This window comes from Hemitrygon akajei, chromosome 14 (assembly GCF_048418815.1).
Source record: "Hemitrygon akajei chromosome 14, sHemAka1.3, whole genome shotgun sequence".
Classification (NCBI taxonomy): domain Eukaryota; kingdom Metazoa; phylum Chordata; class Chondrichthyes; order Myliobatiformes; family Dasyatidae; genus Hemitrygon; species Hemitrygon akajei.
The window spans coordinates 16560965-16582240 of record NC_133137.1 but is presented as its reverse complement, the minus strand read 5'-3'; the positions used below and the strand labels follow the sequence as shown (position 1 = coordinate 16582240).

Here is a 21276-nt window from a genome sequence, read left to right as displayed (position 1 = left end):
ATATCACAGATTTTTCTTTTTATTGCATTTTGGAAAATATCCCAACTTTTCTGGAAATGGGGTTTGTAGATGATAGATTACATTTATAGATTATATAGAAGATTATTATACATGGCTAAGGAGTTGGTGTAGGGGGGAGGACATAAGCTTTTGAATCAGTGGGCTGTCTTCCAAGGAAGGTGGGACTTGTGCAGAAGGGATGGTTTGCACCTGAACTGGAGGGGGACTATTACCCTAGCAGAAAGGTTTGTTAATGCTACACAGTGGGGTTTAAACTGGAGTTGCAAGGGGACGGGAACCAGAGTGCCAGAGCAGTGAGTGGAGAGGTTGTGAGGGGAGATGTTGGTAAGACTTCAGACCTGAGCTGCCTATATTTCAATGCAAGAAATGCCATAGGAAAGGTGGATAACAGTGCTGAAAATGAGGTAGCTGGTTTACAAACAGAGGCAATGTTAATGAGAAAAGGCAGTTGATAACACAAAACTGCAGTCAACAGGATGAGTTGCAACGTAAAAGGTGAACAAAATTAAAAAGGACGAACACAGGACTGAAGGTGTTATATTTAAACACACACAGTTAAGGGAATAAGGTCGATGAACTGGAACTATGCTACAAGTTCATCTACCTTATTCCCTTAACTATGATGTTGTAGGTATCAATGAATCATGGCTGGAGCTTAATGTCCAAGGATGCACATTGTATCGAAAACACAGGCAGGAAACAGAGGGGGCGGCATTGCTCTGTTGGAAAAAATGAAATCAAATCATTAGAAAGAGGTGACATAGGATTGGAAGGTGTTGAATCATTGTGGACAGAGTAAGGGAGTTATATACAGACCCCCAAACAGTAGTAAGGATGTGGTCTGCAAATAAAAACGGGAAAATGCATGTCAAAGGGCAATGTTACAATAGTAATGGGAGACTTCAATATTGAATTGAATTGACTTTATTTCTTACATCCTTCAAATACATGAGGAGTAAAAATCTTTACCTTACATCTCCAACTGAATATGAAATGTAGAAATTATAGTAATTTGCAATAAATAGTATGTACAGTTATATATACAACAGAGCAGTCAATAGAGCTTAGAAATAAAATTGTGTCAGTGACACAGTCATGGGTGTACAGAGAGTAAAGGAGGGGGCTTAGGACCCAGCCCTGGGGGGCTCCTGGGTTCAGGGTCAGAGGCAGAGGTGAGGGAACCCACTCTTACCACCTGACAGCAATCTGATAGGAAGTCCAGGATCCAGCTGCTCAAGGCAGGGTGAAGGCTGAGGTCTCCGCACCTCTTGTCAAGCCTGGATGGAATTATGGTGTTGAATGCTGAACTGTAGTCCAAGAACAGCATTCTCACATAAGCATCCCTCTTCTCCAGATGTGTAAGGATGGTGTGTAGTCCTGTGGCTACTGCGTTGTCTGTCGATCGGTTGTGTCGGTAGGTGAATTGTAAGGGGTCCAGTGTGGATGCTAGCATGCTGCAGATGTAGTCCTTGGCCAGCCTCTCAAAGCATTTGCTCATTATTGAGGTGAGTGCGACAGGACGCCAGTCATTCAGACATGTTACCTTGGTCTTTTTAGGTACAGGGACAATGCTGGATGTTTTGAAGCAGGAAGGCACTCTACACTGGGAGAAGGAGAGATTAAAAATGTCTGCAAACACACCTGCCAGTTGTGCTGTGCACATCCTGAGTACCCGCCCTGGGATGCCATCCGGTCCCATAGCCTTGTGACTGTCCACTCGTTGGAAACACCTGCGTACTTCAGCCTCAGAGATGACCGAGGTTCAGGGTACATCAGCAGCTCTCCTCAGGGGCTCAGCATTGGCAACATTGAACTGAGCGTAAATTTTTTTTTAGCTCAACTGGGAGAGAAGCAGCAATGTTGGAGGCACCACTGTGTTTAGCTCTGAAGTCTGTGATGATGTGCAAATCTTGCCATAAGCTGCGTGTGTTGTTGGTGGAGTGTTGTCCCTGTATTGTCGTTTCACTGCCTCGATGACTTTGCATGGATCGTAGCTGCATTCCTTGAGTTCCTGGTGGTTACCAGCAGTGAGAGTTCTATCTCGCGCGGTGAGTGCAGCATATATGGAACTGCTGATCCAGGTTTTCAAGTTTGGATAGACCCTGACCGATTGCTGGGGGATAACGATCTTGATGCACTTCTGGATGAAGCTCGAGACCCGTTCTATGAACTCCGAGACATCCTCATCATGAAAATATGCTGGTAGATTGGGAAAAGCAGGTTGGTACTGGATTCCAGGAGGGAGAATTTCCAGAGTGTCTATGAGTGCCTTTTTCGAGCAGCTCATGGTTGAGCCCACTACAGGATCAGCTATTCTGGATTCAGTGTTGTGTAATGAACCTGTATTGATTGGAGACCTTAAGGTAAAAGAATCCTTAAGGGCAAGTGATAACAATATTATTAAATTCACCCTGAAATTTGAGAAGGAGAATCTAATGGCAGATGTATCAGTATTACAGTAGAGAAAGGGAACTTACAGAGGCATGAGAGTGGAGTTAGCTAAAATTGATTGGAAAAGAACACTGGCAGGGATGACGGCCGAGCAGCAATGGCTGGAGTTTCTGGAAGCAATTCAGAAGGCACAGGATATATACATCCCAAAGAGGAAGAAGTATTCTAAGGAAAGATGGCACAATCGTGGCTAACAAGAAAATCAAAGCCAATGTAAAAGCCTAAGAGAGGGCATATAATAGAGCAAAAATTAGTACCAAGTTAGAAGATTGGGAAGCTTGATTCTGAAATGGTTCTGGAAGACTGAAAATTACGAATGTCACTCCACTCTTCAAGAAGGCCAAGTTTGCAGATGATATGAAGGTTGGTGGAGGGGCAGGTAGTGTTGAGGAAACAGGAAGGCTACAGAAGGAGAATGTGCAAGGAAGTAGCTGATTGGCAGGAGGCCAAGAGTGGGAATAAAGAGAACCTTTTCTGGCTGGCTAACTGTGACTAGTGATGTTCCACAGGGGTCTGTGTTGGGACCAATTCTTTTCATGTTATATGTCAATGATTGGATGATAGCATTGATGGCTTTGTTGCAAAATTTGCAGATGGTATGAAGATATACGGAAGGGTTGGTAGTTTTGGAGAAGTAGAGAGGCTACAGAAGGACTTAGACATATTAAGAGAACGGGCAAAGAAACGGCAGATGGAATAGTGTCAGGAATTTATGGTCATGCACTTCGGTAAAAGAAAAGAAAGGGTTGTCTATTTTCTAAATGAAGAGAAAATACATAAGACTGAGGCACAAAGGGATTTGGGAGTTAATTTGCAGGTTGAGTCTGTAGTGAGGAAGGCAAATGCAATGTTAGCATTCATTTCAAGAAGGCTAGAGCATAAAAGCAAGGATGTAACGTTGAGACTTAATAAAGCACTTGTGAAGCCTCACTTGGAGTATTGTGAGCAGTTTTGGGTCCCCTATCTTAGATTGGATGTGCCAAGACTGGGGAGGGTTCAAAGGAGGTTCATAAAAATGATTCTAGAATTGAATGGCTTGTCATATGAAGAGTGTTTGATGCCTCTGCACCTCTATTCACTGGAATTCAGAAGAATGAGAGGTGACCTCATTGAAACCTATTAAATGTTTAAAGACCTTGATAGAGTGTATGTGGAGAGGATGTTTCCAATGATGGGAGAATCTAAGACCAGAAGACACACCCTCGGAACAGAGGGACGTCCTTTTAGAACGGAGATGAGGAGGAATTTCTTCAGCCAGAGAGTGGTGAATCTGTGGAATTCATTGCCACATGTAGCTGTGGAGTCTAAATATATATTTAAAGCAGAAATTGATAGATTCTTGATTGGTTAGGGGCATGAATGGATACAGTGAGAAGGCAGGAGATTGGGGCTGAGTGAAAAATAGGATCAGCCATGATGAAATGGTGGAGCATATTCAATGGGCCAAATGGCCTAATTCTGCTCTTATACCTTATGGTCAATAGAATTTTGGATAAGTACTTAGATAGAAGGAGTATGGAGGGTTATGGTTCAGGTGCAGGTAGATAGGACTAGATAGATTCATGGTTCAACATGGACTTGACAATCTGAAGAGCCTGTTTCTATTCTGTAGCGTTCTATGACTCTATGACACTATGACTTGGCTTCTACAACCATCTGCGCAATGCATTCCACAGATTCACCACATTCTGGCTAAAGAAATTCCTCCTCATCTCTGTTATAAATAGGTATCCCTCTATTCTGTGGCTGTGGCTCTGGTTGGAGACTCACCCACTAGTCAGCTCCTTTATTCCTCAAGTCTGGAAGAATTAAGTGTGTTCAGATAGTGACGTCAGGTAGCCTAAAACTATCCAGCTCAGTGCATATGAAACAGATTTCAAACGTTGACTTGTACTCCCAATTTTTCAGGATTATGAGATTCTTAAATCCCCCCTGAGCTCCTACATGCAAAATGCTAGGAACTCAATCTTCAAGAATGTAGTATTAAAAGGTTCTGAGCTCATTAATTTCATTAATTTTGTTTTGTATGTGCCATGTCCTATAACTTGGGCAATCATGGTCTTTCCATGACAATGATTGTTCTTGGCAAATTTTTCTACAAAAGTGGTTTGACATTGCCTTCTTCTGGGTGGTGTCTTTACAAGATGGGTGACCCCAGCCATCATCAATACTCGTCAGAGATTGTCTGCCTGGCGTCAGTGGTCACATAACCAGGATGTGATATGCACCAGATGCTGATATGAATGGAGGTGAGTGGGTCAAACTGTCCTTCCAGGTGAGGCAACTTTTCACCTGCAAATCTGCTGGGGTCATCTATTGTACCTGGTTCTCCCAGTACAGCCTCCTCTATTTTGGTGAGACCCTTCACAATTTGGGGGATCGCTTCTTCAAGCAGCTCCGCTCCATCCAACAATAACGAATCCTCCTGATGGCCAAAAGGTTTTAATTAGCATCCCCATCCCCATTCCAACATGTCAGTCCATGGCCTCCTCTTGTGCCATGATGAGGCCAACTTCAGGGTTGAGGAGCAACACCAATCCATCTGGGTAGTCTCCAATCTGATAGCATGAATATTGATTTCTCCTTCTGGCAAAAAATATTCCCTCCCCCCTCCCCTTTTCTTCAATTCCCCATTCTGGCCTCTTATCTCTTCTCACCTGCCCATCCCCTCCCCTAGATCACCTCCTTCTTCCCTTTCTCCTCTGGTCCACTCTCCTCTCATATCAGATTCCTTCTTCTCCAGCCAACTGCCTGGCTTCACCTATCACCTTCTAGCTATCCTCCTTCAACTCCCCCCTACCTTTTTGTTCTGTTATCTTCTCCCTTTCTTTCCAGTCTTGAAGAAGGGTCTCAGCACAAAACGTCGACTCTCTATTCGTTTCCATTGACGCTGCCTGTTCCTCCTACATTTTGTGTGATTATAATTATTATTCATGTTTTTTTTGTGAATACTACTGCCAGGATGCTATATGCCTATGATACATCACAGTGTTCACAAGAAAAAGCATCATTACACCTGTGCATACATGTACTTGTTCATATGACAACAAACTCAACTTTGACTTTTGACTGTGATTGTGTAACAGCCAAAGATGAAGTTAGCGTTTGGACCAGATGAAGAGCAAAATTATTAAATGATCTGAGAAATTGTTTAAATTATTACAAAAGTTCTGTCTTCTAGAGAATTCAGAAATCAATGCTTTACTAGTAGTTTTATCTCCATACAATAAACAAACTAATATGGTTGGTAAATAGCAGTGGTATAAGTGACTATGGAGTTGGACAATGATAATTTAAAAAAGAACAGAGAGAAGTAAATGGGTGCAAATGAAGAGCTACTACTGAGAAGTGCTTGAAAATTGGCCGAAGTTAGGAATTAAGAATGTCATAAATCCATGTGGGCGGTGGGGTACATTTCTAACAAAGGAAGTGTAAGGTGCTCCTTCACCCACTAGCCTGTAGACACACTTGGACGAGGTGTAGCACCTGCTTAGCCCCCTGATCAGGGTCACGTGAAATCATGGGAGCAGGAGGTGGATGGTCGTATGAGCATCTGGTGTATATCTCAAGTCACATGCGACCACTGGTGCCAGGCAGATAATCTCTGGAGAGTATTGATAATGGCTGGCATCACCCATCTTGTAAAGACGCTGCCCAGAAGAAGGCAATAGCAAACCACTTCTGTAGAAAAGTTTGCCAAGTACAATCATGGTCATGGAAAGACCATGATCACCCACATCATACGACATAGCACATAATGATGATAATGAGAAAAGCTATGTTAATTTGGAAAGTGGGAGTGGTGTGGGGGGGGGGGGGTGTCGTGCAGTGGCAATTAAAGGATGGGGTGCGGAGGAAAAAATCATTGTTCAGTAAATGAAGAGCAGAATCAGGCAGTGTGGAGCTAAGAAACCACAATGAGAAGAAAATATAGCTGCAAGAAGTTCATAGACACCCCCAGACAGCAGTGGTAATGTTGGGCATCATACCCACTCAGCAGCCACTTTGTTAGGAATGGGAGGTACCTAACAAAAAAGGCACTGAGTGTAAATTAGGAAACTAGAGGGGCATATAACAAGAGATATGCCGTATTTGTAGGAGGTCTATACTTCAGTTAAGGACTGGGCAAATCAAGTACACTCTGATAGTGAGCAGGAGTAGTTCTTGGATTGTATCAAAGATGGTCTGGTAGAGCGACATATTCAGGAATGGGGAGAACAAGGTATTTTAGATCTACTAACATTCATTGACAAAAAAAATTAATTAATAGTTGTGAATAAAGAGCATTTGGGAAAGAGTGATAATTATATCATGGATTTTTTAATATAAAGACGGGAAGTAATATTGTTTCATCTGAAATCGTTTTTAAATCCAAACAGAACAACTACCAGAGTATGGGGGATGTAGGAATCTTTGGTAATCTTTAAACTATTATAAAGTATGAAACAAATAAAAGCTAACCTTTAAAGCATTAATGTAGATTATAAGTTGTCTCCTTTAAGGGACAAAAGCCCAAAGTGAAAGGTGGTCAGCCATAGCTAACACGGAGTGTCATCAGAACAAAGGTAAAGCCTATAACTCTGCCAAGAAGAGCAGCAAGCTGGAGGATTTGGAGCATTTCAGAAGAGAGCAAAAGAACACCATGAAACGGGAACACACACAAAATGGAGGAACTCAGCAGGCCAGGCAGCATCTATGGAAAAAAGTACAGTTGACATTTCGGGCTGAGACCCTTCAGCAGGAAAGTAGATTGCAAGGTTAATCTGGAAAAAGGATTGTAGAAGCTTTTATAGATACTTTAAAAAAAATGTACTGATTAGCTAATGTTAATATGATTTCCTTAATGGATTGCAATAGAAATTATATTGTAAAATAAGGAAATAGCAGAGAAAGTATATAAGCGTTTTGTGCCTCTCTTTATGGAAAAAGCATGACAAACTTCCTGAAAAAGTGAAGAACAGATCCCGATTAAAAAAGAAATTGAAACAAATCAATATTGATAACAGAAAAGGAATTGGTGGAAACTTAGGGGATTAAGAGCTATTAAATTCTCAGGAAATAATAATTTTTATTTTAAAACATTGAATGTGGTGTCTAGAAAGATTCAGAATCCCCTAATTATCATCATCCAAAATTCCGTACATTCTTGCAGACTGATAGGTGGCAAATATAGTAAGTAGCCTCACGTTAAATAAAGGATGGAGAGGAAAACCTGCTTAATGCAGCCCAGTCCATCTGATATCAAGGAAGTGGTAAAGATGCATTTGAAAAACAGTAACAGGATAGGGTAGAATAAATAAGGTTTTATTTTTATGAGGTTTTTATGAAGTGGAAATCATGTTGACAAATCTGTTTTGAGGTTTAGTTGGGAGAATGGATAAGAGGGGCCCTGTGGAAATAAGTACTTGCCTGTAATGATCTGTCACACAAAACGGTTATTAAACAATGATAGAGTATATATGATTTGGAACGATATGCCGGCATGCATTGAGAATGTTTTCATGGGTAGAAAACATTGTGTTGCAATAAATATGTCATTTACTGGTTGCATGACCGTGACCAGTGGGTGCAGAGAGGAATGGTGCTGGGTTCCCATCTGTCCACAATCCGTCCCTTATTTGGTTGAGGGGAAAATCATGTCACCTGTCCGAGTTCACCAATGATACAAAGCTGAGTACCATTATGCAGTATGAGCAACAATCCCTTTAATTTGCTTTACAGATGAGTGGCCCGACCATTGCCCTGAGCAGGATTTTTTTTTTTTTTTTTTTTTTTTTTTTTTTTTTTTTTTTTTTTTTTTACACAGCCAGAAAGCTGCACGGCACTTTATATTAACTTTATATGAAAGGAAATCCCAGCTACACGGCAACAAAGGCTATGTGCGCGGGAGCATTGTGGTTACTGCGCAGACGCGCAGGTTAGAGGGAACGGTTGTTATGGGGAGGATGCGGAGAGGCTGATATAATTGGGGAGGATATGGCAAATGGAGCATTATGTGGAAAAATCAGGTTGCAACTTTGGTAAAAAAAAAGAAAAGTATTTTTTTCAATGATGAATGATTGAAAGGTGTGGGCATTCAATACTGTGTGCATGTCTCTCTCTCCTCTACCTAACAAAAGATCTTCATGCAGTAGGAGTGCAGCAAATATTGACCACCAAATTGATTCTTGGGGTTGAGGGATGACATTGTACTATGCAGAAAGATCTACTTTCTACTTAGATTTAATAGAATTAGAGGTTATCTCATTAAACTATATAAAAATACTTCCAGGGCTTAAGTGCCCAGATGTAGGGTTGATGTTACCCTGGCAGGTACTAGGATTTCAAAGTAAGTGATTGGCATTTCAGGAATGAGATAAGAAAATACTTCACCCAGAAGGCAATAAATCATTGAAGTTTTCTGACGTAGAAGGCTGGAGAGGCTCAGATACTATTTGTACATTCTACGCATGGACAGTTAGATATTTGGATCTTCAATGGTTCAATTTAATATCGTAGAAATATACGTATACAACCTGAAATCCTTACATCCACGAAACAGAAGAGAAACCCCCAAAGAATGAATGACAGAAAAAGTTAGAACCCCAAAGCCTCCTTTCCCCACTCCTGCGCACATGCATCAACCCTCTCTTCTCCCCTGCCCCTACTTAAGGGAAACAAGGGCTATGTAGTTAGTACAGCAAACATATCAATATAAGAACATAAAAATTAGGAGCAGGTGTTGGCCATCTGCTTCTTCGAGCCTGCCATTCAGCACGATCACAGCACTGAGGTAAACAATCAGTCAAGCCTTCAATGGAAAGTAAAGGTTCGGACTTGTCTCTATGGGGCTCACCATCAAGGCTGCTTTTGAACCTCCTTGATCTTCAGAAACATTTCGCACCAATTAAAGACTACTAAATAGTGAATTTTTAAAAAGTTATTAAAATTTAAAACTACTTAAAAATACAAAATCAACTATAGCACTTGAAAATGCTGTTCATTTATTAAAATTGAAAACAAATGCAATTTTGTTTTAAAGAAAAGCAGGCTTATTCTTACTTTTCTTCCTCACAAACTCCTTTGGAATGAGTGGGCTCATGGTTTCTGCTGAGGGCGTAAAATGGCCCAGGGTTCAAGGGTAGAATCTCCAGAGTACATGCCGCCGAATCCAAGCAAAGTCCTGCTTCGTCGTCGGTGTCCATCGGGAGAACAGCAGCAAAATGCAGGCAGGAATGCAGCCGCCTAGTTGCTGGCAATTAAGGTGTATAAAGCCTCCTGTTCCATGTGAACGTGCTGACAAAGTTCAGCAAGGTACATAATACCATTGTGATGGAAAGCTTGAGGTAAACCACACATCCTCTGCTCAGAGTGCAATCAATAAGAGTTGTTTTAAGCCCCAGAGATCTCTGCAGCTTAGACATTAAATGCTGCTCTTGACTTATTTTTCTGAACTCGAACTATTACAGTGCAAGGTGGCTGGTGCTCATCTTTTCCTCCAACAAGTCTATGATATGAATGATGCATAAACAAATTGCTTCAAGGTCGGGTGGGCTCCTGCAAAAATTATTTCAAAGATTTGACATTACACTGGAAGACACCCAGACAATACTGAACTGAATCTGCTCTCGGAAATTTATTGTATCGGTTCAATCAAAACTTAAATCTTTAAATTATACCATAGGTATGATGTAGTGCGAAGAGGTGTAAGAGGTACTAACATAACAAATAAATTCAGAACTGTGTTTGGAATGCTGGAACTGCTTTATTTAAGCTCCAAGAAAATATATTCTTGTACTGATGTTTGCTGTCAAACCAGGGTGGATAATATCATCACTGGTATTGAAAAATATCAACAGAGCTTGAATGAAAACAGACTGAAGAAACACAATAATAGCAAAATGGTCTCAAGCATCGGGTGGAATATTAGGGAAGTAGGGAGGACATTTTCTCAAGCACAAGTTTCTCTGTCCTTTACTGTAGTTGTCCTCAGATTAGTTGATGCTGAACACATTCAAAATGTTGAAGAATCTCAGCAGGTCAGGCAGTATCTACGGAGGGGAATAAACAGTCGATGTTTCAGGCCGAGGCCCTTCATCAGGAATCTCTCAGCCTAAAATATTGACTGTTTCTTCCCCTCCAGCAAGCCTGATTTGCTGAGTCTCTCCAGCATCTTGGATGTGTTGCTCAAGATTTCCAGCATCTGTAGAATCTTGCAACAACAGGTCTTAAGATCTTGTTGTTGATCTTAAGATCTTAAGATCAGCTTCATACTTACCCTGCATCATAGATTACAATTGCACAGCAGTTAAATTATTGGATGAACGTGTTGGGCTACTGACATGGAAGTATGTGATCAAATCCCATCAAATCAGCCATGGATTAATATTTCAGATAATTAATTAATTATACCAATGTCCAGCATTCAGCAAATAGACTCCATATAACTAAATATTTCATTAATTGTTTGATTATCTACTTGCAAGACGTTGCAACCATGGAGACAGCAGCTCCAACAATGTTTCTAGTGACGCCACAAATTGCTAGCAATGCAATTGTGCTAATTTTTGACAGCAATTGTGCTCAGATCACCACTATTCATTCCATTGTCAGACTCAGCAGAGATTTGACAGCTTCATACCAGTCTCTCGAGAACTGTACAATAACCTGCTTTAGTAATCTCTTACCTACTGTGCTGCATCTTTGAAGCTTTATATTAATTCATGGGATGTGAACGTTGCTGGTGAGGCAGACATTTAGTGTCAATCCCTAATTACTCTTTGAATCGCATGGCTTTCTGGGCCAGTTCACAGTCAACCACACTGCAGCTAAATACAAGTCCAACCAAAGTCTACTTCTCCTAAAGTGAATCCTCGCCTGAACCAAGTCAGATGTGTAGTGCATGTGGTAGTTACTTAATTACATGAACTAAAACCTCCTCATTGCAAAGGTGTGATGTTAACTCATGTTTCTAAACAAATGATCCACAAAACAAACTTAACCTCTATGCTACTGAATCCGATGTTGGCATCCTATTTCCCTCATTCTTTGAGATAATTACAGTACAATAAAAAGCTAAAGCAAGTCTCCTTCTTAATTCTTATTGATCCAGAAACATTTAATTTTAGTGTTGTTCTGAATAATTTCTTTACTGCTGTCCTATGGAAGAACTTCATTGGTTTTTACTGTAATACACATTGATAGAAACAGAACTTAGAATTTGACTGTATCTTGTTGAGCTCCAAAAGGTTTTTGGTGCAGTTCAAAAACTAAAGGTCAAAGTTAGTGACCTGTGTTACGTATTCGGGCAACAATAATATAGATGAGTTAGGCAAGGGGTTTTATAACGAATAACACGTTTATTAAACACAGATAACAAACCCCCTTCAAAAGTAAACAAACCCAAACAATGGTCCGAGCTCAGCTGCTGGCAGCTGGTCAGACAGTTCCTAATAGCTTTGCAGTCCCAAACAGTCTTTAAAGTAGTATTGAAAAAAAAACAGTTCTCCAAAGCGATATGCCGAATGAAAACAGTTCAAAGAACGATATGCCGACAGTTCAAAAGCTCACGGTACTTTTAAAAGGAGAGACTTTTTAAAGCGATGTAAATTCTCTTCCACGCCGATGTCCTTCGATTCCCAGCGTCGAACTCCCACGTCGAATTTTATTAAATATAACAACTTAAAGTGACTGACCTCTCTTCCACACTATTCTCAAACCCTTTCTGGTCATCCCAGGGGTCAACAGCGAGAATAGTCAACGAAATCCTTCCGAATGAGGATCAAACAAGGTCGAAGTCAATCCATTGAAAATCGATTCTTCTTGATCTCCAAACTTCACTCTCCATTAGCAAAGAAACCGTTGGCTCTGACCTTTTAAACTTTTGGCATTAACAAAACTTCATTTTTAACTAAACTGCGTCATCCCTTTAAATCACGCAGTGACATGAAGTCATCTTGGCAAATCCAGCCACGAACTGCCCCACCTGACAGGGTGGGTCTTCCTTTTATACCCTGTAGAAAAAACCTGTCACATGACCTCTACTGGCGGGAAAATGACATCACTCCACCATTACCTCATGTCCAGTATAACTTCAACCCCAGTCACGTGACAAGGGTACCACTGTCACGTGTCACGGGTACGTAACACCTCCCTCCAAAAAAAAAACATTTTTGGTCTGACAAGAACAAAAATTTTTAACAATTACTTACAAAAAAAAAACAAATGTATAAATCATATAACATACACAATATACAATACAGTAGGAGTGTTACAATAAAAAAAAAACCACTCCAAAAAAAACCATTGTACATTCAACATCGAGATAGACAATCAGCAACCACATTATCTTTACCTTTAATATGAGTTATCACAATATTGTACTCTTGTAACATCAAACTCCAATTTAACAATCTTCTGTTTTTGTTTTTCATCTTACTCAGAAAAACTAACGGATTATGATCAGTGTAAACAATAAGTGGTTTTTGAGTTGTACCAACATATACCTCAAAATATTCCAAAGCCAAAACAAGAGATAACAATTCTTTCTCTATTGTTGAATAGTTTCTTTGATGCTTATTAAATTTCTTAGAAAAGTAAGCTACTGGATGATCAACCTCATCACCCTCATTCCTTTGCATCAATACTGCTCCCGCAGCTTCATCACTAGCATCCACAGCTAATGAAAAAGGTTTTTCAAAGTCAGGTGCCTTAAGCACAGGTTGTTCACATATCATTGTTTTCAATTTTTCAAATGCTTCCTGACAAAACACTGTCCACACAAACTTTACATTCTTCTGCAGAAGATTAGTTAATGGAAGGGCAACATTAGCAAAATTCTTACAAAATTTTCGATAATATCCTACCATTCCCAAAAACCTTCTGAGAGTTTTTTTCCCCGTTGGAGTGGGAATTTCCAAAATTGCCTGAACTTTTGCCTGAACAGGAGCTACCTTACCTTGACCCACAACATAACCAAGGTAAGTCACAGTAGCATGTCCAAATTCACTCTTGGCTAAATTAACAGTCAAGTTAGCTTTTGAAAGCTTTTCAAACAATTTCTCCACCGCAATAATGTGTGCTTCCCAAGTATCATTTCCTGTCACTAAATCATCAATATAAGCATCAGTATCTTTCAATCCCTGAATCACAGAATTAATCATCCTCTGGAAAGTACCTGGGGCATTCTTCATCCCAAATGGAAGAACATTATACTCATATAACCCAGATGGAGTTACAAATGCAGAAATCTCTCTACCTCTGTCCGTTAATGGAACACACCAATACCCTTTCAATAAATCAATCTTTGTAAGGAACTTTGCTTTTCCAACTTTATCTACACAATCATCTACTCTAGGAATTGGATATGCATCTGTTTTCGTTACAGCATTCACCTTCCTATAGTCCGTACAAAACCTAATACTACCATCAGGTTTTGGCACCATAACACATGGCGAACTCCAATTCGAGTTAGAATGTCTAATAATATCATTCTCTAACATGTATTCAATTTCTTTCTCAGCAAGTTCACATTTTTCCATGTTCATCCTATATGGATGTTGTTTAATAGGTTTGGCATCTCCAACATCTACATCATGTGAAGCTATAGTAGTCCTTCTCGGAACATCTGGAAACAAATCCTTATACTTAAAAATCAATTCCTTCATCTGTTGTTTCTGCTCTAGCTGTAAATGTGCTAATTTCTCATCCATATTTTCCAAAATAGTCGAATTAGGTAACCTAACAGAAACAATGTTAGATTTAGAATGAAAGTCAGATGAATCATCTATCATGTTCCCAGTTAAATCCAACTCATTCTCACTAACCACAACAGTCACAGTATCAGATCGTTTCTCAAAATATGGTTTAATCATATTTATGTGGCAAAGTTGTGTTGACCTTCTACGATCTGGAGTTTTTATTACATAATCCACATCATTAACTCTAGACACAATTTCATAAGGTCCATGAAATCTAGCTTGTAAAGGATTTGTCTGCACTGGGAAAAGAACCAACACCTTATCTCCAGGCTTAAACATCCTCATCCTAGCTTCCCTATCATACCAAGTCTTCATTTTCTCCTGAGCCAACTTCAAATTTTCCTTGGCTAAGCTACAAGCTCTATGTAACCTGTCCTTAAATTTCAAAACATAGTCCAACAAATTAGTATGCACTTCCTTACTAATCCACTGTTCCTTCAATAAAGCTAAAGGTCCTCTAACTCTATGCCCAAACACAAGTTCAAATGGACTAAAACCTAAAGATTCCTGTACCGATTCCCTTACTGCAAATAAAAGTAAGTTTATACTCTCATTCCAGTCACCTTCATTCTCCACACAATATGTCCTAATCATATTCTTGAGAGTAGAATGAAACCTCTCCAAAGCACCTTGCGATTCTGGATGGTACGCAGACGAAGTAATTTGCTTAGCTCCCAAATTATAAACTATCTGTTGAAACAATCCAGACATAAAATTACTACCTTGATCAGTTTGTATTTCCTTAGGCAATCCAAAATAAGTAAAGAATTTTATAAGAGCCTTCGTCACAGTTTTAGCTTTTATATTCCTAAGTGGTACTGCCTCTGGAAACCTAGACGAAGTACACATGATAGTCAACAAATACTGATAACCAGTTTTTGTCTTTGGTAATGGACCAACACAATCTACAATAACTTTAGAAAACGGTTCACCAAATGCTGGAATAGGTTGTAATGGAGCTACTGGTGTAACCTGATTTGGTTTACCCACAATTTGACAAGTATGGCACGTCTTACAAAACATCGCCACATCTTTTCTTAAACCAGGCCAGTAAAAATGTTTTAAAACCTTGTCCACAGTTTTCCTTACCCCTTGATGTCCACCTAAAGGCACACTATGAGCTAAAGTCAAAATCTCATTCCGATAAACTTTAGGAACAACCACCTGATAAACAACATTCCATTCCTCATTTGCAGGAATTGTAGGCGACCTCCACTTCCTCATCAACACTCCTTTTTCCAAGTAATATCCTACTGACACCTTCTCAATTTCACTACCTAGTAAAGCTTGTTCCCTTAATTTTATAATCTCAGGATCTCTATTCTGCTCTGCTATCATCTCCTTCCGAGACAGAGATAAATCTTCATAGTCAAACTTACTCCCAGAACCTTGTTCAAACAACGAAGGTAAGAAAGTTTCTGACACATCCTCAAAACTCAAATCCTGAGTTGAACAGTCATGAGTAACAACCTCATTCTGCACATCAATTTTTTTAGCCATAGCTCTAGTCACAACACAGGAAGAATCTGTGTTAGAATTCACCTCAGGTACCTCTGACTCCATTGTCAAATGCACTTCAGGAAAAACTTGTCCACCTGCCAAGTCATTACCTAACAATAAAGAAATACCCTTCACAGGTAAGCTATGCTGTAATCCTACCTTAACAAATCCTGTAACTAACCCTGACTTTAAATTTACTTCATGTAAACGTACAGGCATAAAATCACTTCCAACACCTCTTATGTAATTTACCTCACCAGTATCACTCTCTTCATTAAACTTCAACACACTATCTAACATCAGTGATTGAGAAGCTCCAGTATCCCTAAGAATCTTTATTGGCACCAGAGTAGATCCTTCTTTCAAGGATACAAACCCTTCAGTTATAAAATGATCATATCCCTTTCTAACTTTGTCAGACTCTAACAAATCCTCATTTGTGTTTACCAAACCCTGTAACTTTACAGGTGCTTTAGTATGTTGCACACAAGCATCTGGAACTGCTTCCTTCTCTTTCTTTTTCAATTTGAAACAGTTAGCTATTACATGGCCAGGCTTCTTACAATAGTTACAAATAAGACCAAACTGTCTTCCCTTCACAGGTTTTCCTTCCTCCTTACCTCTCTCATTAACCTCTAATTTAATTTCTGATTTACCTGGAGTCTCCATATTATTTTTCCTCTTAAAAATTCTACCCTGAGGAAATTTATTCTTATGGATTAAAACATACTCATCAGCTAATCTAGCACAGTCCTGCAATTTATCAGTATCCCTTTCATTTAAGTAGGTCCTTACTTCAACAGGAATGCTTCTTTTAAATTCCTCCATCAAAATCAGCTCTCTCAATGTATCATAGTCCTCATTTACATTTTTAGAAGAAACCCATCTCTCAAAACACATAGCTTTATCATAGGCAAATTCCACATAAGTCTTTTCCACAGACTTTTTCAAACTCCTGAATCTTTCCCTGTACGCTTCTGGGACCAACTCATACGATTTGAGAATATTTTCCTTCACAATATCATAATCTAATGCTTGCGCAGCAGTTAAAGCTGTGTAAACGTGTCGTGCCTTTCCTTTGATTACACTCTGTAATAACACTGACCATTTATCTTTCGGCCACTCTGACATCCGAGCAATAGTTTCAAAATGTTGAAAATATCTCTCCACTTCTGTTTCACTAAATGGAGGGACCAATTTAATTTCTTGGCTAGCAACAAACGGTTTTCTAGAATCAGAAGACTGATTCTCAGACCTTAAATTCACCATTGCATATTCAAATTCTCTTTTCTTCTGCTCAGATTCCAATTTACACCTCTCTAACTCTGCTTTACTTTGTTCCAACCTCATTTGTTCAATTTGCAACTGCATCTCCAGATTACTTATTGGAAACGATTCTAAAACCGATTCTTCAAAATGACCCGAAGCCACAAAATGTGATGCGATCTTTCTCTGTATTACAGCTTTTGATGTAGTTGGCAAAATCCCTTTAAGATGCAACCGATTCGCAAGTTCAGAGACTTCAGTTTTTTTCGCCTTCGCTAACAAGTCCGCGTCTGGCGAATCCAAAAACTCATCAATATTCATCGTTGCCGAATACCACTCACAAGCCAAACAAACAAAAAAAAATCGAGCAATCCCCGTTACCAAAACACCGATTCAAAATTCAAAAAACTTTCCAAACTCAAATAATTCAATTCCGGACGTACCCCCATATTTATGTTACGTATTCGGGCAACAATAATATAGATGAGTTAGGCAAGGGGTTTTATAACGAATAACACGTTTATTAAACACAGATAACAAACCCCCTTCAAAAGTAAACAAACCCAAACAATGGTCCGAGCTCAGCTGCTGGCAGCTGGTCAGACAGTTCCTAATAGCTTTGCAGTCCCAAACAGTCTTTAAAGTAGTATTGAAAAAAAACAGTTCTCCAAAGCGATATGCCGAATGAAAACAGTTCAAAGAACGATATGCCGACAGTTCAAAAGCTCACGGTACTTTTAAAAGGAGAGACTTTTTAAAGCGATGTAAATTCTCTTCCACGCCGATGTCCTTCGATTCCCAGCGTCGAACTCCCACGTCGAATTTTATTAAATATAACAACTTAAAGTGACTGACCTCTCTTCCACACTATTCTCAAACCCTTTCTGGTCATCCCAGGGGTCAACAGCGAGAATAGTCAACGAAATCCTTCCGAATGAGGATCAAACAAGGTCGAAGTCAATCCATTGAAAATCGATTCTTCTTGATCTCCAAACTTCACTCTCCATTAGCAAAGAAACCGTTGGCTCTGACCTTTTAAACTTTTGGCATTAACAAAACTTCATTTTTAACTAAACTGCGTCATCCCTTTAAATCACGCAGTGACATGAAGTCATCTTGGCAAATCCAGCCACGAACTGCCCCACCTGACAGGGTGGGTCTTCCTTTTATACCCTGTAGAAAAAACCTGTCACATGACCTCTACTGGCGGGAAAATGACATCACTCCACCATTACCTCATGTCCAGTATAACTTCAACCCCAGTCACGTGACAAGGGTACCACTGTCACGTGTCACGGGTACGTAACACCTGAAAGAGTTTAACCAGGCAATCTTTCAGTACCACAATAGCTATGGAACATGTCTATGAGCAATAATCCCATCTGACTCTGTAATCACCAGCATATTAGTGCAGAACCACTTATCCATAATCCATCAGTAGGAATGATCCATTTCATGGTGCATGTCCTGTCCTTATTGGAACGGGGAACACTTCCCCACTATGGTGTGAGACTCTGGTATTGTACTGAATTGGCTAGATTTAGAACAGATTTTGTCATTCAAAGCAGGATATCCGTAAGGGCCATGTCTGGTGGTGGAATTATATCTCTTCACAAAGGACCTGGTACATTCCTCATTGTACCATTCCAACTGAGCCATTAGAGCCAATCCTGTTTCAGTGAATACAAAGCACTTTGTAGGAGCAGCACCAGAAATACATAAAAATGAGGTGCCACCCCCGGGCCGCACTGGAATGCTCAGAGAACTTCATAACCACAAGAGATTCTGCAGATGCTAGAAAACCAGAGCAACAAACAGAAAATGCTGGAGGAGCTCAGCAGGTCAGGCAGCCATCGCCCCTCTTCCTTCCCTTTCACCCAAGGTCTGCTCTCCCTTCCTATCAGATTCCCTCTTCTTCAGCTCTTTACCTCTTCCACCTATCACCTTCCAGCTTTTTATTTCATTATTCCCCCATTCACCTTCCCCTTTAATGGTTCCACCTATCACTTGCCGGCTTGTACTCCTTTCCCTCCACCGCCTTATCCTGCTTTCTTCCCCCTTCCTCTCCAGAACTGACAAAGAGTCTTGGCCTGGAACGTTGACTGTTCCTTCCTTCCCGTAGGTGCCGTCTGACCTGCTGAGTTCCTCCAACATCTTGTATGTGCTGCTCAAGGAAGTTCCCTGGGGCTGTGTTACGTTTTAATAATTGCGGCAATTTTAATCGCTTATTAACTTTAGTAATTCAATGAATAATTTTCAATAAGCTGGTTGCCATGGTGGCGTTGCAGTTAGCACGATGCTGTCACAGCTCAGGGAGTTCAATCCCACGCCGATTTGCAAGGATTCTCTGTTGTCCTGCCCGTGGAACGCCAGGGTTGTCCCCAGGTGCTCCAGTTTCCTCCCACAGTCCAATGCCGTGCCAACTAGGTTAATTAGCCATTGTAAGTTGTCCCGTGATTAGGTTAGGGTTAATCGGGGTTGTGGGGTGCTGGGGCAGCATGACTCGAGGGGCCTAATCTGCACAGTACCGCTAAATAATTAAATTTAATAACAGTGCCTTGGGATGTTTCACTACTTTACAGCCCTGTGTAAAGGATTCTTTCTCTGCTGAATAAAGAAATGCTCCAATTCTGTCAAAAGTACAAGGAGGAGCAGAATAACAACTTCTATTGTTGTTCTTCCTTTTCAAGTCTTGTCGCACATCGGGCGGCATTCCTTTGCTGTTTCCGGTAGCTTTCGTTTTTCACAAGCCCCCTCAACCCAGCACGGATGGAAAGCGTGCAAGGAGGTCGGGACCACTCGCCTCGAGGTCCGGTGCTGATGCCACTACTCCAGCGACCGGCCACAGTCTTTATATATCACACAGCAAGTGAGACCGCAGTCTGAGCTACACTGTAAGTATTATCATGACCCCCAAGATGCAAGTCAAGTACAGGCAAGTTTCATATATAAAACAGATGTTAAAGCTGTCCATCCATACCTGTATAATATCTATGTACCTAAACTGTTGTTCAAAATGGTTTTTTAACAACATATTTTGTTGGAAATAATCAATCTTACCTGGAAAGAATTATTCTGAAATAAAAGACATTCATAGAAAGTAAGCCATGTGAATTGTCTTAATTAGTTTTATTACCCACTTTAAATTCTGTTTCTCCCATCAAATGCTATATTCGTGAAGCTTCTTGGAAAGAATTGCGTGACGGTATTCATACACAATTCCATCTCTTCGTGCTTTGTGCTATTAAGGTAAAATACTGAATGATTAAATGCATTCAGTTGGCTGTAAGAAATTACTGGGTCAGTTTTACCGAAGATGTTCCCACCATATGTTTGAAATTCAGCAAAGCACCTAGGCTGTCAGTGTCAGAGAATAAAGAATGCACTGATATTTCTATTCTGATTGAAAGTACGGTTTTACTGCACGACTAAAAGAAGCAACAAGCTCTCTGCTGCCTGTTATGATTCCCCCAAGTTATATTGTTCCTAAGAGGGATGGCATCTGCCAGGGCCTATTGCAGGAATAAAAATAAAATGGATTAGAAAACTTCAGTGCTGAGAAGGGTGAACATATTGCTGTGTGCATTCCTTTCACATTCACCCCGAAGCAGTCATGTATTGACCTGTATATATCAAACCTACAGAACAGCCTGTTACGAATCCAGCCTGCAATCACAGAGGATTTAAAATAGCTTTGTTATTTGGCAGACGCAAGTCATCATCTGTAATTGTACATTTACACAAACAAGATAGTAAAATCTCTTGGATCAATTTATTTCCTTTCCATTTCTCCTGCAGGTGCCCTCCCCTCCTCCTGTGTCACAAACTGGCAAGTGAACAGGCAGGCAATCTGTTCCCAGCCATTTATCAATGCTGTTCCATACTATGGTTCAAAGTCTCCAACTGTTTTAATGGGTGCACGCCTACTGGGTAGGAAGGGGGAAATCCAGCTGTTGCAGTCACGGCTGCCCTCTCCAGCCCAAAACTCCTGTTGGAATATGTTGGGAAAACAAGTCCTATTTTGAAGAAGTGAACAACTGAGCAACAACTCTAGTTCCGTGAATTTGTTCACACAATCTCCTTCGGATTGCTTTGTTTATGGGCTTTCCCGGATTGTTTCACCTTACGTGGCCTGATTTCTCTTCATTATCTTTTTCTGTTACATCTGATCTTCAACAAAATTAAAATCAAAGCATTCAGCAAGCCAAGCAACATATATGGAGGGAGAAACAGGATGAAGCTTCCATCACAACTGGGGCAAATTATCACTGAAACAAGTCTTAGACTGTAGAACATCTAA

At 40.3% G+C, this 21276-nt stretch overlaps 1 protein-coding gene across 1 annotated transcript in view; it reads right to left on the bottom strand.

Moving 5' to 3' along the window:
• Positions 1-9577, bottom strand: part of LOC140738327 (transmembrane protein 132C-like) — a 1098356-nt gene extending 1088779 nt beyond the window's left edge. The window contains exon 1 of the mRNA XM_073065528.1: positions 9514-9577. Within this exon, the coding sequence (XP_072921629.1) occupies positions 9514-9553 (40 nt within the window). The 5' untranslated portion in view covers positions 9554-9577. The remainder of the gene's footprint in view (positions 1-9513) is intronic.
• Positions 9578-21276: the final 11699 nt, after the last annotated feature.